At 49.3% G+C, this 16,578-nt stretch overlaps 1 protein-coding gene across 1 annotated transcript in view; it reads left to right on the forward strand.

The window, feature by feature from the left end:
- Positions 1 to 16,578, forward strand: part of MTMR11 (myotubularin related protein 11) — a 39,806-nt gene that overhangs the window by 18,145 nt on the left and 5,083 nt on the right. The window contains exons 10-16 of the mRNA XM_083715671.1: positions 432 to 562; positions 4,275 to 4,347; positions 4,696 to 4,766; positions 4,978 to 5,150; positions 8,034 to 8,204; positions 11,117 to 11,371; positions 13,675 to 13,956. Of these exons, the coding sequence (XP_083571797.1) occupies positions 432 to 562; positions 4,275 to 4,347; positions 4,696 to 4,766; positions 4,978 to 5,150; positions 8,034 to 8,204; positions 11,117 to 11,371; positions 13,675 to 13,956 (1,156 nt within the window). The remainder of the gene's footprint in view (positions 1 to 431; positions 563 to 4,274; positions 4,348 to 4,695; positions 4,767 to 4,977; positions 5,151 to 8,033; positions 8,205 to 11,116; positions 11,372 to 13,674; positions 13,957 to 16,578) is intronic.

The following is a 16,578-nucleotide window of genomic DNA, read 5'->3' on the forward strand; positions in this document are numbered from 1 at the left end:
ACCCGCAGATGCGCAGATGTTCACTTCAGGATGCAAAAGGGGCTCCGGAACGGGATCCCGTTCGCATCCAGAGGTATCACTGTATAAGGGGAAAGGGACAGGTAGGGAAGAGGAAAAACTCAAGCTCAGGCCTCGTTTCTTAGAAAGTAGTTCCTTGATAGAAAGCTGGCAGTCGAGGGAGAGCAGGCATCTTGCTAGTCTGCCACAGCAGAGGTAACGGAGGGAGCTCAGCTTCCCATCTCTCACAGAATGGTAGAATTGCGGAGGTGGGAGTTGGGACACCAAGGGCCATCTAGTCCAACCCCCTGCAATGCCGGAACCACAGCTAAGCCTAAGCCACTGAAGCATATATTTTTTTAAAGGTGAGATTCAAACTTGTATCAGTTTGCGGGACGCTCAGCTTTGCCTCCCTCATCTCTCTCTTTCTGCAGGTCAGTGGAAACTCTGATGCTCGCTGGCCACGCCCAGTGTGTGATAGTCGAGGTGACGGCGGACCTCCCCAGCCCCCCGGAGATCCAGCAGTCCTACTCCAAGCTTTGGAACTTGAGCCTCTGCCTTGCCGGTGAGAAGAGGAAATAGCCGTGGGGCCGCCCTCTTGACAGGGGTCGCTCTTGAGTTAGGGGAAGGGCTGGAGCTCTGGCAGAGCACCTGGCTTTGAACATAGGAAGATACCTGGAGCTAAATCAGGCCAATGGCCCACCTTGCCCAACAGCCTTTGCCCACAGCAGTCAGCCATGTGCCCTAGAGGGAAACCCACAAGCAGGACCCCCAAGTGCAAGAGCAACTCCCCCCTTCTTCAGAAGCATCGCTGCTGTTTCCGAGCACAATTCAAAGTTTTGGTGCTGACCTTTAAAGCCCTAAACGGCCTTGGTCCAGTATACCTGAAGGAGCGTCTCCACCCCCATTGTTCTGCCCGGACACTGAGGTCCAGCGCCGAGGGCCTTCTGGCGGTTCCCTCACTGCAAGAAGCCAAGTTACAGGGAACCAGGCAGAGGGCCTTATCTGTGGTGGCACCCACCAGATGTCAAAGAGAAAAATAACTACCAAACTTTTAGAAGACATCCAAAGGCAGCCCTGTTTAGGGAACCTTTTAATGTTTAATAGGTTATTGTATTTTAGTGTTTTGTTGGAAGCCGCCCGGAGTGGCTGGGGAAACCCAGCCAGATGGGCGGGGTATTATTATTATTATTATTATTATTATTATTATTATTATTATTAATTGTTATTATTATTATTAGGCCTGAGCAAGCCACTGTGGCTGGCAATCCTCTTTTAACGCCGCCCAAGTTTCAAAGCCAGCACTGGCTCCTGTGGCAGTGAGTTCCATAGTTTATCCACATGGTGCACGAAGAGGTACTTTCTTTATAATAATAATAATAATAATAATAATAATAATAATAATAATAATAATAATAATTAATTTATTTATAGCCTGCCCATCTGGCTGGGCTTCCCCAGCCACTCTGGGCGACTTCCAACAGAATATTAAAATGCAATAACCTATTAAACATTAAAAGCTTCCCTAAACAGGGCTGCCTTCAGGTGTCTTCTAAAAGTCTGGTAGTTGTTTTTCTCTTTGACATCTGGTGGGAGGGCGTTCCACAGGGCGGGTGCCACTACCGAGAAGGCCCTCTGCCTGGTTCCCTGTAACTTATCTTCCAAGAAAGACTGGAAGGGCCCAGGAGAGGTGGATTTAGGGGAGCACAACCCGTGCGCATGAGGCCTGGGGGTGCTGCAGGGGATGCCACAACTATTAGCGTGGAGCATGAGAGGTGGTGGTGAGGCGCCAATTGTTTTTTGCACTGCAGAAATTTGACCCGGGGGGTCCGATGCCTGAAGGCATTTCCAAGCAGGGCTAAAAAGGATTCTTGGTCTGAAAGCCCAGAGAGCCTCTGCCAGTCAGTGTAGACAATACTAAGCTAGATGCAGCACTCAGCAGAAGGGTTGCCTTCTCTGAGCTGCAGAGGTGGCAGAAAAATCATCCAAGACATTGATCTGAGCCTCAAACCTGGGTCCAACCACACAGAGCGTACCAACTGAGCCAAGGAGAGGGGATCATAAGGAGTCTCTCTCCCCACTGCCGGCCATCAGCTTTGGATAGTACCAGGAGAGGTGTTGAGATGATGAACACCTCCATGTTTTGTTGTTGTTTAGTCGTTTAGTCATGTCCGACTCTTCGTGACCCCCTGGACCAGAGCATGCCAGGCACTCCTATCTTCCACTGCCTCCCAGAGTTTGATCAAATTCATTTTACTAGCTTCGAGAACACTGTCCCACCATCTCGTCCTCTGTTGTCCCCTTCTCCTTGTGCCCTCCATCTTTCCCAACATCAGGGACTTTTCCAGGGTGTCTTCTCTTCTCATGAGGTGGCCAAAGTCTTGGAGCCTCAGCTTCAGGATCTGTCCTTCCAGTGAGCACTCAGGGCTAATTTCCTTCAGAATGGAGAGGTTTGATCTTCTTGCAGTCCATGGGACTCTCCAGAGTCTCCTCCAGCACCAGAATTCAAAAGCATCCATTCTTCAGCGATCAGCCTTCTTTATGGTCCAGCTCTCACTTCCATACATCACTACTGGGAAAACCATGGCTTTAATTATACTGGTTAGTACCTCTGTACTAACCAGCCGTAATTCTTTCCCAGAGATATTCTACTGGGCTACGTGTTAATCCCTTTGTGGACGTTCCTGATGCTTCTCCAGAATGCTGCGTGACTCACAGGGTGGAGAGGAATCTTCCTGCCCTCCAGAGGCCACAAATGAGGAATCGGAATAAAAATAACACAAGATCTTTCTTTTTTATTTTTGCACAGCTGCCTCGAAACTGGCGGCTGCCTCTTCCAGACCTCCGCTGGGGATCCTATTTTTGGAGGAACGGCGCAGCTGGTTTCCTAGGGATTTCGAAGCCTGGCGCTCTATTCTTAGCCCGTCGGATTAGGTTGCCCAAAAGACAAAATAATAATTAAAAAGGCGGAATTTGCTCACACGACAGGCAGGGGTGGTCATCGACCTGGGTAGTTTTAAAGAGGATAAGGCAAATTCAGTGGCTGCTAGCTGTGATGGCTATGTTTTGCCCCCATTGCTGGAGGCAGTACAGTCATACCTTGGTTGAGGAACGCCTTAGCAGTCGAACGTTTTGGATTCCGAACACCGCAAACCCGGAAGTGAGTGTTCCAGTTTGAGAACTTTCTTTGGGAAGCTGAATGTCTGGCAGGGCTTCAAAGAGAACAGACAACTACCAGACTTCTAGAAAACATCTGAAGGCAGCCCTGTTTAGGGAAGCTTTTAATGTTTGAAGCATTACTGTATTTTAATATTTTGTTGGAAGCCGCCCAGGGTGTCCAGAGGAGGGCAACCAAAATGGTCAAAGGCCTGGAAACGATGCCTTATGAGGAACGGCTAAGGGAGCTGGGCATGTTTAGCCTGGAGAAGAGGAGGTTAAGGGGTGATATGATAGCCATGTTCAAATATATAAAAGGATGTCACATAGAGAAGGGAGAAAGGTTGTTTTCTGCTGCTCCAGAGAAGCGGACACGGAGCAATGGAGCCAAACTACAAGAAAGAAGATTCCACCTAAACATTAGGAAGAACTTCCTGACAGTAAGAGCTGTTCGACAGTGGAATTTGCTGCCAAGGAGTGTGGTGGAGTCTCCTTCTTTGGAGGTCTTTAAGCAGAGGCTTGACAACCATATGTCAGGAGTGCTCTGATGGTGTTTCCTGCTTGGCAGGGGGTTGGACTCGATGGCCCTTGTGGTCTCTTCCAACTCTATGATTCTATGATTCTAGGGTGGCTGGGGAAGCCCAGCCAGATGGGCAGGGTATCAATAATAACTTCTTCTTCTTCTTCTTCTTCTTCTTCTTCTTCTTCTTCTTCTTCTTCTTCTTCTTCTTCTGCAGCTTCCAATTGGCTGCAGGAAGCTGCACCTTGGAAGTTGAACGGACTTCCGGAACGGATTCTGTTTGGCTTCCTAGGTACGACTGTAAATGCCTCTGAATCTTACTGGCAGTCACGTGTGGGGGGTTCGCTGTAGCTCTCAGGTCCTGCTTGGTCTTCCTGTTGGAGAGGAGAATAGCTCTTGCGTTCAGTGTCTGCTTGAATGTTTCCCTTTAGGGCACTTGGTTGGACACTGTGAGAACAGGATGCTGGGCTTGACGTGTCCCCTTTGGCCTCATTCAGCAGCCAAGCTCTTCTGGTGATTCTAAGGCACACTGATAAAAGTCTGTGCTCTGTTTTTGCACAACACGGAGCCCTTTCCTGTGAGCTCTCGATTCCCCTTCTAGATTCCTTCGTCTCGTCCTCCGATGAGAAGTGGCTCTCGAGCCTCGAAGGGACACGGTGGCTGGATCACGTGAGGTGAGCTGCGTCTCTCCTCCCCCCTCCTCTGGCTACAGTGAGGACAGGCTCCCATCTCTGTCTCCCCTTCTCTCTGCCTGAAGAGGCTCGGATGAATTTGTAGTGGTGGAAGGCGACTGAAGGCTGCTCGCCGTAATGGCCATGCTCCTCAGGTTGGAGTCAGAAATGCTTTTCTGAATGCTGGCTGCTTGGCACCACAGGGCGGAGAATCACTGTTGCATTTGGGTCCTGTTTGTGGGCTTATCATTGGGGCATCTGGTTGGCCCCTGGGGGAACAGGAGGGGGAACAAGATGGCCCTCCTTTGGCTGATCCTGCAGGCTCCTTTATTGCTTCCTCCTCCTTTCTAGGGTGTGCTTGAAGAAGGCCAGTGAAGTGGCTGTGCTGCTGGCTGAGAGAAGCCGCTCTGTCCTCCTCCAAGGTAAAGAGAGGGTTTCTTTGCTCTGTGTTTCTTCTGCAGAGGGGATCCACTGCAAGATGTACGGTGTCCCCAATGGGACATTCTTCCAGTGACAGTGAGATGGACCAACCCTGGTCTGCCCACCCCCTGCCTCAGTGACTCCTGGTCACCTTGGAGTTTCCATCACCCTGAAGCTCCTCTTTCTCACTCTCCATTCATTTCCCCCTCCCAGAATCAGATGACAGGGACTTGAATTGCTTGCTGGCCTCCTTGGTGCAAGTCATTTCAGACCCACACGCCAGAACCATCTCCGGCTTCCAGAGCCTGGTCCAGAAAGAGTGGGTGGCGACCGGGCACCCGTTCCTGCAGCGCCTGAACCTCCTCCAGAAAAACGACCGAGATGAGGTGAGTTGGACCCCTTAAAATGGGATGACCCCTGCATTTAACGGTGATTCTGGCATTGCAAGGGTGTGTGTGTGTGTAATTGTTGACCCTGGGGGTTCCTTCCTACCCTACAATTTATCGCTGAGGGATATCAGAAGCTGTTTCGTACTGAGTCAGAGCACCGGGTCCGTCTAGTTCAGTATTGTCTACACTGAGGGCCATCGAATCTCCAGGATTTCAGACCAGGGAGTCTCTCGCCAGTCCTACCTGGAGATGCCATTGGGGATTGAACCTCAACAAACCTAAAAGCAGCTTACCAAAAACATTGTTGTTTAGTTGTTTAGTCATGTCTGACTCTTTGTGACCCCCTGGACCAGAGCACGCCAGGCACTCCTGTCTTCCACTGCCTCCCGCAGTTTGGTCAAACTCATGCTGGTAGCTTCGAGAACACTGTCCCACCATCTCGTCCTCTGTCACCCCCTTCTCCTTGTGCCCTCCATCTTTCCCAATATCAGGGTCTTTTCCAGGGAGTCTTCTCTTCTCATGAAGAGGCCCAAGAACTGGAGCCTCAGCTTCAGGATCTGTCCTTCCAATGAGCACTCAGGGCTGATTTCCTTCAGAATGGATAGGTTTGATCTTCTTGCTGTCCATGGGACTCTCAAGAGTCTCCTCCAGCACCAAAAACATAAAACAATAATATTATCAGTAAGATATGTTGTTGGCATCTGTTTGTCTGGTGAGACGATGGAGAGCACCTCCAGGGATGAAATCAAACTGCTGTGTTAGCAGCACCAGAGACCTCCCCAGGGCATAAACATGGGCAATGTGCCTGGCGATGCCCAGATAACAAGACCCCACTCTCGGGCTCGCTGATGTGGTCCAAAGGAAAGCAGAGCAAGAAGTTTGGCACCAGCTGGGCTGCAGGACTTGCCAGAAGGAGGTGTACGAGATGCCATCCAACCATCCATCCTAGGGACTGGATTTGTGTAGGGTTTACTCCTTGGGATTTTCTTCTCCTGAAGATATCCCAAAAGGCAGCAGAGGTTTAGGATCAGAGTTTTTCTTCTCCTGGATGGGCTGCCTTCCCAGGTGGACGAGCCCCATCTGCCCCTCACTTCCCTCCACAGAACGTGCAGAGACCGCCATCTTGACCGTTGGACCCACTACTGGTCTCGTCCACTCAATCCCTTTGCATGCAGGGGCAAGTCAACTCACCCGAGGGTTTGAGTCCCATCCGCTCCCCTCACCTGGTCTAGCAACAATGGTCTGAAACTTTCATAGTCATAATAACAAAAGCCTAAAAACGGATCAACACTTTCTAAACTGCTGGGTAAAGGTAAAGGGGCCCCTGACCATTAGGTCCAGTCGTGGCTGACTCTGGGGTTGCGGTGCTCATCTCGCTTTACTGGCCGAGGGAGCCGGCATACAGCTTCCGGGTCATGTGGCCAGCATGACTAAGCCGCTTCTGGAGAACCAGAGCAGCGCACGGAAACGCCGTTTACCTTCCCGTCAGAGTGGTACCTATTTATCTACTTGCAGTTTGACATGCTTTCGAACTGCTAGGTTGGCAGGAGCAGGGACTGAGCAACGGGAGCTCACCCCCTTGTGGAGATTCGAACCGTCGACCTTTTGATCGGCAAGTCCTAGGCTCCATGGTTTACCCCAGTGCCACCCGCGTCCCCAAACAGCTGGGTAGGCTTGTCTAAACAAGAGCATTTTTAGCAGGCACCAAAAAGAGTGCAGCAAAGGTGTCCTTGCCTGGTGTCCAGGGAGTTCCAAAGTGTATGTAGGTGCTGCCACACACTTCCTTCCTTCCTTCCTTCCTTCCTTCCTTCCTTCCTTCCTTCACCACCCATCTGGCTGAGTTTCCCAGAGTTAAAAACACGAAAAAACATTAAAAACTTCCCTGAACAGGGCTGCCTTCAGATGTCTTCTAAAAGTCAGGTAGTTGGTTTATTTCCTTGACATACTGTGGGAGGGCGTTCCACAGGGCGGGCGCCACCACCGAGGAGGCCATAGGCGCCGACTCCATGGGGCCTGAGGGGGCCCGAGCCCCCTCAAAAATTCGTTTGGGGGGGCTCTGCCCCCCCAATATTTTAAGAAAATTATTAGTTATATTATGCTTTGTAAAATCACAAAATTATGTTGGTATTTTTTATTTTCCTTGTTTGACGATAGTTACCTTTTAAAATACATTCAGTAATGAGTTAAAACAAAGCCACTCCCGATCTAGAGAGGGGATGGGGTTGCGGGTTCTCGACCCATCAACAATCTCGCGGGGCTGGCGTCAGCCCCGTGAGAAGCAGGGATTCCCCCTAACTCATTAATATTCACCGCCCACGGCGGCAGCCAATCGGCTGCCGCAAAGGGCAGGCCCTCACAGGTTCACTTAAGGTCGGGGCAGCCCGGGGCTCACCCCTTTCGTTCCCCCAGCAGCAGCGGTTTGGAGGTCTTGGGCCCCCCCAATATTTTTTATAAGTCGGCGCCCCTGGAGGAGGCCCTCTGCCTGGTTCCCTGTAACCTCACTTCTCACAGTGAGGGAGCCATGAGAAGGCCCTCGGAGCTGGACCTCAGCATCTGGGCTGGATGATGGAGATGGAGACACTCCTTCACGGATACTGAATTTGAAAGATCAAATTCTTACAAAATGCGGAATGGGTATGTGGCCCCTGTAAGGTCGAGTGATGCTTTAGTGCTGTGCTGCAGACTTTGCCCCAAAATCAAAGTAAGGTTCTGGTCCTCATTGTTTTAAATAAGGTTCCCATGGAAAGAAGAACATAGGAAGCTGAAGATGCTTCATCCCTGACCTTAAGCCTTTCTCTGTAGAGGAGGAGGAGAGAGAATAAATGTGCTCAGGGAAAAGAAATGGGAGCATCTCTTTCCCCCTTTCACCCCTTTTTGCAGTCGCCGGTCTTCCTGCTGTTCCTGGACTGCACCTGGCAGCTCCTGCAGCAGTTTCCCGGGTCCTTCCAGTTCACCGAGGCCTACCTGGTGGCTCTACACGAAAGCAGCTATGTCCCATTCTCCAGCACCTTCCTCTTCAACTGCCAGTGGGAGAGAGGGCGGAGGAACCAGGTGAGTTGCACTTGGGGGACGGACACCCAGCCTGTTCTGGCACTTGCGAGCCTGTGTATTTGAGCTGATTTATTGTATTTCTGGCGTTTCCGTGTGCTGCTCTGGTACCGGTTCGCCAGAGCAGCTTCGTCACGCTGGCCACGTGACCTGGAAGTGTCTGCGGACAGCGCTGGCTCCCGGCCTCTAGAGTGAGATGAGTGCACAACCCTAGAGTCTGTCAAGACTGGCCCGTACGGGTAGGGGTACCTTTACCTATTGTATTTCTGAGGGATGCGGGTGGTGCTGTGGGTAAAACCTCAGTGCCTAGGACTTGCCAATCGTATGGTCGGCAGTTCAAATCCCTGCGGCGGGGTGAGCTCCTGTCGTTCGGTCCCAGCTCCTGCCCACCTAGCAGTTCGAAAGCACTCTTAAGTGCAAGTAGATAAATAGGTACCGCTTTATAGCGGGAAGGTAAACGGCATTTCCGTGTGCTGCGCTGGTGCAGGCTCGCCAGAGCAGCTTTGTCACGCTGGCCACGTGACCCGGAAGTGTCTCCGGACAGCGCTAGCCCCCGGCCTCTTAAGCAAGATGGGTGTGCAACCCCAGAGTTGGTCACGACTGGCCCGTATGGGCAGGGGTACCTTTACCTTTACCTTATTGTATTTCTGTGCCATTGCACAGAAACAGAATGGGATTTTTGGAAAGTAAAGCACTCCTCTCTCACCTCTTGAAAGCAGCCTAGGGACTGTATTGCCAAACCCTGGAAAACCTTTAATCTTAATAATTCAGATTGCTGGTCCTCAAGGCTGTGATGGCTCAGGACTTCAATATTTGTTTATTCGCCTTCTTCATCTTCGTTATGTCTGCACTTCTTTTCTTTTGCTTACGAATCGATAGCAATAAAAAAGGGAAAACAAGGAAAATAACTGCTTGGCTTTGAAAAGGGATGAGGGAAGGCCAAATTTTCTGGCTCTCTTGAGGACGCTGGGTGGGAAGGAGAGGCAAGATGCCTTGAGCTGATCGGCCAGGGATAGCCAAAATTGTTGAAATGTGGGTGAACATATCAGACGACACAGTGATTCTTCAAACAGCTGTTGTTTATTCACAGGCCAGAACAGAACTGAACTGAAGGGTTCCCTCAGCCTGCTTATATAGAGCTCCAGTACAATGTAACTGTAACAATTTTCTAAAACTATCCACTCACTGAACATCACTTTTGATCCCTTATTTGCATAACTATCTACAGTATCCCCCTGCTGGCCCAGGGTGAGAACTTCAGTACATAACAAAAATGGTACTCTCAGGATGTTGCCATTTCCCATCACCATCATCCCCAAGTGTTGACACTGTGCCAGTCGTTGGAGTCCAACAGAATCTGGAGGGGATGGCTGCTCTAGCCGTTCTCTCCTCTGTGGCCTGTGAGGAGATTTCACCCCTCCCATATCCAAGAATCTCCTGATGAATCTGCTGATTCTCCAGAGAGAAAGAGGCGGGTTCTGCTCTCTACTTATTCTACTCCAGCACCAAGTCAGTCAGTCAGTCAGTCAGTCAGTCAGTCAGTCAGTGTGTTGGAGAGAGACTGAGTGTTACAGATCGTGTCTAGAGATAAGGTTGCTGCTAAGAGCAGCTGCAGACACTCAGTGCAGTGCAGCATTCTTTATGCTTAGACCTCATTAAGCTCTGTATATAGTTGTATAATAGTTGTAGATAGAATAAAGAAGTTATTCTACAGAGCTGCTCTCCGAGTCGTTTATATACTCTGCTAGACTCTGATGTGCAATGACTGTCTTCTTGTGGAAGTGAATCCGGTGCTCACAACTCCAAGCTGTGAGTCCACAGCACTTTGACCTGTTCCTGTGCAGAAGGTGGTCTCTGGAAGTGCTACCCAGCTCGCCTAGCCCAGTCGAGGCCGAAGTGCATGAGTCCAGTTGGTGGAACTGGCTCAAGGGCGATGCTGACACTCTCCACTCTAGGAATCAACTCCTTCTCTTTAAAGATGGCGGTCCTGTGGCCCTCCAGCTGTTTTGGACTACAACTCCCACCATCCCCAGGTCATGGGCTGTGATGACCTGTTGGAAGGTGGTGTCCTGCAACCTCTGGAAGGTGCTAGGTTGGGGAAGGCTGCTGAATCCATTCTCTTCTCTGTGGCCTGCCTCTCCTCTCTAGGAATCAGCTCCTCCTCTTGAAGGGTGGGGAAATCCTCACAATAGCCTTGTAGGTCATGGGTAGGCAAACTAAGGCCCAGGGGCTGGATACAGCCCAATTGCCTTTTAAATCCGGTACCCGCGGACGGTCCAGGAATCAGTGTGTTTTTACATGAGTAGAATAATAATAAATAATAATAATTTATTATTTATATCCCGCCCATCTGGCTGTGTTTCCCCAGCCACTCTGGGCAGCTTCCAACAAAACACTAAAATACAATAACCTATTAAACATTAAAAGCTTCCCTAAACAGGGCTGCCTTCAGATGTTTCCTAAAAGTCTGGTAGTTGTTTTTCTTTTTTGACCTCTGGTGGGAGGGCGTTCCACAGGGTGGGTGCCACCACCGAAAAGACCCTCTGCCTGGTTCCCTGTAACATGGCTTTTTGCAGCGAGGGAACCGCCAGAAGGCCGTCGGCGCTGGACCTCAGTGTCCGGGCAGAACGATGGAGGTGGAGAATGTGTCCTTTTATTTAAAATGCATCTCTGAGTTACTCATGGGGCATAGGAATTCGTTCATTATTTTTCCCCAAAGTATAGTCCGGCCCCCCACAAGGTTTGAGGGACGGTGGACTGACCCCCTGCTGAAAAAGTTTGCTGACCCCTGCTATAGAGAGCAGGCCACTATTGTTGCAACATTTCTTTGGCCAATAAAATCCATACAAATGGAAAAGAAATGCATTTTTGGGAAGGGTCAGTTTATCCACTGCCACCTCTCTCTCTCCCACCAGAACCGTTTTCTCACGCAGCTCTACACTCCCATCAACGGCTGGCGAGAACCCCTCTGCCTGGAGATTCTGGAGAAAGACAGCTACCCGGTTAAGGAAGCCACGGGGGCCTCCTTGCCCACCATCTGGGACTGGTCCTTAAGATACAGCCCCCAGCACATGGTGCGCTTCCGGAACCCCTGCTACAGGCGCAGCAGGAATGGCGGCAGCAACGGCGGGGCTCTGAACGGGAACTTCCTTCCCCAAAACATTGGCAAGGTTTGTGCTTGTTTGGGAAGGCATGGAGGTCGTTTCCACAACTTGGGCTGGTTGATTCAGAGCCAGAGGACATGTAGAAATCTTTGGCATCTCCCAGTTTGGTAGGGCACCAGGTTCCAGCAGCACCTTTCCCTGTTTAGATCTAACTGTGCGACCCACAGGAATGCAGGAAGCTGCCTTTACAAGGTTCCAGTCCTCATGGTTCCACACAAAGGAACCATGGCTTAAACAGAAAAGCAGGAAGCTTATATCTTATGCTGATCAAGCCATTGGGGGCCCGTCTAGCTCCAGGTTCTCAGATAAGAAGCCTTTTTGCCAGCACCACTCAGTTTCCCCTTGTTTGAATCTGGAACCCTGTTGTTAAGAGTTTAGGAACCAGTTTAGCATTTCCCCCCTGTTGCTGTTGTGTTGAGACCCCGCTTGTGGGTTTTCAACAGGCATCTGGGTGGCCACTGTGGGAAGAGAATGCTGGAGCTGAAGGGCCATTGACGTGATCCAGAAGGGCTCTTATGAAGGAATCACAGAATTGTAGATTCGGAACGGGTCCTGAGGGTCATCTAGCCCTGCAATGCAGGAATCTCAACACACGGTCTCCCATCCAATTTGAAACTCTACTGCTCTTATAAAACCTCCATGTCTAGAGACAGTCTATCTGGACTTCTAGGGTCTTAGGAGAATTTGGCCACTGTGAGAACAGGATGCTAGCTCAGGATGCCAACCTGGGCTGGCTCAGAGGGTAGAGCGTGATCCCCTTAATCTCAGGATCGTGGCTCCAAGCTCTGTGCTGGGCAAATACATAGATAATTTAGATGATTTATTACGGTCAAAGACCAGCTCACATAACACAATAAAAACAGCATTCATAAAGATAAAATATACAATCGGAGCAGATTGCAGCAATAGCTAATGGGTTAAAATTGAGATATATACATACACCTGTACAACTGAGATTTGGGCTACCATAAAAAATTGACCCTGGGGCGCCCCAAAGGGCAGCTTCAGCATTTCCCTAGTAAGCTATTTTATTCTAGAGGATGATCTGTGCCTACAAATCTGGGTGCAGAATCTGGCTACCAGCCAGGTCGTCTTGTGATCTTTGCTTAAGAGGAGAGAATTAAGTTTAGACTTGTCTGAAAGATCGGCGAGCCTCTTCAGCAAAGGATCAATGGTGTCTCAATGGATCTCAACATAAAAAGGATATATATATATGTTCGAGGCTTCCTATTTCCCCTAATGGGCAGGCGCAAAGTCTCTGTGCGTATGGGACCCTTCTATAGGAGCCTTCCAGAACCGCTGAGGGCAAGGCTGAGCTTCTAGCAAGAGTGAAAGCCCTTCCTGCATTTCTGGATGTGAGGAAATAGATATGTTGCTGGAGCGGCTGCGTATCTCCTGTTTTCTATGATTTTATAATCGGGGATCCCTTGTACAGTCCTGTTGTCTCTCTATGTTCACGATTCTTTGCCTAACCACGGATCTAGCTTGGCCCAGGCCCATAGTTATGAGGGTTTGGGGAGCAAGGCCCAGTTTCTGAAGAGTGTTTAAGATTGCTGTGTGCCAGCCAGACTGAAACTGGTCGCTCAGAATCAATGGGGCTATTCCTCGGGGGAGCAGTTTCAGAGTTAGCCACTTACCTATTGATGTTAGACTAATATGAGCTTCGACTTTCATCATCCCTGTTTCTAGTCTGACCCATGCATTTGAAACGCATATGCTTGGCAGAAGATTCCTACTTGGCAGGGGGCTGGACTAGATGGCCCTTGTGGGTCCCTTTTACCCTTACAGTTCTATGATTCTATGATAACAACAGATAGAAATTAAAAGATGAAAAACAAAACTATAAAACAGGCACATAGAATGCACACAGTTGCACATGGTTTAATATAATCAGGTCCAAGAAAAGAATATGTGTGTGTGTGTTTTGTTTCTGCATTAAATAGGCAAAAGAAACAAACAAAAAAGAATATCAGCGCCATCTCGTTATCAAGTCTAGTTCCATATTTTCCAGGCTTGAGATCAGAGTTGCCTTGAGACTGCTCCGCCGCATACGTACAGTATGTACTAAGGGAATGCCAAATCATATAAAAAGCGTCTGGAGGTTCTAGCCCTCGTCAAAATCTCAAATTATGTGTAATTTTCTCCCTTAAAGCTATATTCCAGAGTGAGCGGCACACCAAGCACCCTGTGTAATATTTGGGACTGTTTTCCAGGGAGTTGCAATTACTGTTTGAGCTGCCAGGATCAGATCCAAGACCCGGTTCCTTCGCTCTTCCGATGTTCTGAGCTTTCCCCTTTCCTTCCTCCAGATGGAAAACGCTCCTCCTGGGAAAAGGACCCTATACTTGTTCTCCAAGGGCTCCCTCTCTCTGCAAGCCCACTTCTTCCCCTGGAAAAACGGTTCCCTCGCCAAGAAAGGCTCCCGCCGGTCTCAGGGTTCGGAGGCCCCCAGGGAGCAGGACAGGTCGCGCAGGTGCAAAACCCGAAGCTTCCTCCTCCATCACGACGGGCTGCTCCTTCTGCCATCATATGCAGGGCCCTCCATCCGCTTGTGGAGAAGGTGCTACCTTCGCGGGAGCCCGGAAACCCAGGTACGAAACAGCGGAGGCGTAGCACAAAATAAGAGAATCGCGGGCAGGTTGAGAGGTAGTCATTAGAGAACCCAACCTGCGTTCTGCAAAAAACCACTTCCTCATCTTTCTTGGGTTCAAAAAGTCTCGCCATTAATAGAAGCTGTTCCACGAGCAGAGGGACGTGATTTATTTATACCGTATTTTTCTGTGTATAACACGCCCCTGTGTATAACACGCCCCCTATTTTGGGGGACTCAAAATTAAGAAAAAGGGGGGAGATTGCCCAGAGTTGTTGAGATTTTTTTTTTTTGGGGGGGATTTTTGTCCCCATTCTGCACTATCCATGTATAAGACGACCTCCCATTTTTGACATGATTTTCTCAGAAAAAAACCTTGTCTTATACATGGAAAAGTATGGTATGTTCGTTCTAAAACTTTTACAGTTTGTAATCCCACCACAACTGGCCTCCTAGCAGCAGTTCAAATCTAAAAAAACTAACTAACTAACTAAAATGTCATAAAGAACTCCAACTTCTGAGAAGACGGACAGAAACGAGGCAGGAGGATATGTTGAACGACAACCCAATTTTTTAAATGTGTTTTTGGTTTCATTTACCTTATGCACAAAACGCCTCGAGGTGGAAGTTTAGAAGGCGATTAATAAACCAATAGTGGTGATGATAAAAATTAATGATAATTTCATGGTGTGGGGAGGAGGATGTATACAGAGGGGCTAACGGGTAGGAATCCCAAGAGGTAGAGGTTTGCAGCTGTGTGGTGCCATCTAGTGTCCAAACTACTTTTGGATTCTTTTATAAAAGGTTTTCCCCCTCATTATTACAATATAAAGGTAAAGGGACCCCTGACCATTAGGTCCAGTCGTGACTGACTCTGGGTTTGCGGCGCTCATCTCGCTTTATTGGCCGAGGGAGCCAGCATACAGCTTCCAGGTCATGTGGCCAGCATGACTAAGCCACTTCTGGTGAACCAGAGCAGCGTACGGAAATGCCGTTTACCTTCCCGCCGGAGCGGTACCTATTTATCTACTTGCACTTTGATGTGCTTTCAAACTGCTAGGTTGGCAGGAGCAGGGACCGAGCACGGGAGTTCACCCCGTCGTGGGGATACAAACCGCGACCTTCTGATCGGCAAGCCTTAGGCTCTGTGGTTTAACCCACAGTGCCACCCGTGTCCCTATTACAGTATAAGCACATATTATGCGGGGAGGGGGGGGATTTCGGTTGCAAGGGTTCCATATTTACATGAAAATCTCATATAGCAAAACCCTTGGCGCTGCGAGAGAGTATCCCCAGCACTTCCAGAGCTCATGAAGGGTCTTGCCCAGCAAGCAGAGAGCTTAAAAGCTCTTTCCGCACCAGGAAACCCAGGAGACACAGGACAAATAAGAGCTTCTTGCTTGGATGTAATTTGCACAATTTCAACCAGCTGATCTTCAGCTGTGTTGAAGTTGCAGACCTTGCTTCTGAGTTAAGGACTCGGCAGCAGCCAGACCCACCGTTTTGCAAACAGTGATCCTCAAATCTACCGTCAGTTGTGGAAGCAGTGAGGAGGAAACCAGAAGATAAAGTGAGTTCCTGATGTTGATAGCTGCTTTTAGCAGCTCACGATTAGAAACAGATTCTTCACAGCTAGGTCTCCGGAGGCCAGGGTGCGCCACGTCTATTAGGCAGCCACTGTATCCTGCCCCTTCCAGCCTGCGCCAGTTCATTAAAAGAGGAAATAAATAACAGGGATTTGGAAACGAGTTCTGAAGCAAAAGTCCTGCGGGTGGAAATAGGAACAAGGGATGCTAGACACTTAGAAAATTATGCCTGGCGTTGAGAAAGTGGATGCAGAAAAGTATTTCTGCCTCTCTCCTAACGTCAGGACTTGAAGTTGAATGTTGCAAGATTCAGGAAAGATTAAAAAGAGGACTTCTTCACACAGTACAGAGTCAAACTATGGAACTCGCTCCCCCAGGGATGGCAGTCAACTAGGATGGCTTTGGAAGAGGACTGGACTAATTCATGGAGGAAAAGGCTATCAGTGGCTACCAGCCATGATCAGAGGCAATATATTTCTCTAAATAATAATAATAATAATAATAATAATAATAATAATAATAATTTAATTATACCCCACCTATCTGGCTGAGTTTCCTCAGCCATTCTGGGCAGCTTCCAATTGAGTGTTAAAAACAATGCAGCATTAAATATTAAAAACTTCCCTAAACAGGGCTGCCTTCAGATGTCTTTTTAAGATAAGACAGCTGCTTATTTCCTTCACATCTGAAGGGATGGGCGTTCCACAGGGCAGGTGCCACTACTGAGAAGGCCCTCTGCCTGGTTCCCTGTAACCTCACTTCTCGGAATGAGGGAACTGCCAAAAGGCCCTCGGTGCTAGACCTCAGTGTCCGGGCTGAACGATGGGGGTGGAGACGCTCCTTCAGGTATACAGGATCAAGGCCATTTAGGGCTTTAAAGGTCAGCATCACCACTTTGAATTGTGCTCGGAAACGTACTGGGGGCCAATGCAGATCTCTCAGGACCGGTGTTATATGGTCCTGGTGGCCGCTCCCAGTCACCAGTCTAGCTGCCGCATTCTGGATTAGTTGTAGTTTCCGGGTCACCTTCAAAGGTA

The sequence above is a fragment of the Podarcis gaigeae genome, assembly GCF_964106915.1.
Source record: "Podarcis gaigeae genome assembly, chromosome: 16".
In the NCBI taxonomy this organism is placed as follows: Eukaryota; Metazoa; Chordata; class Lepidosauria; order Squamata; family Lacertidae; genus Podarcis; species Podarcis gaigeae.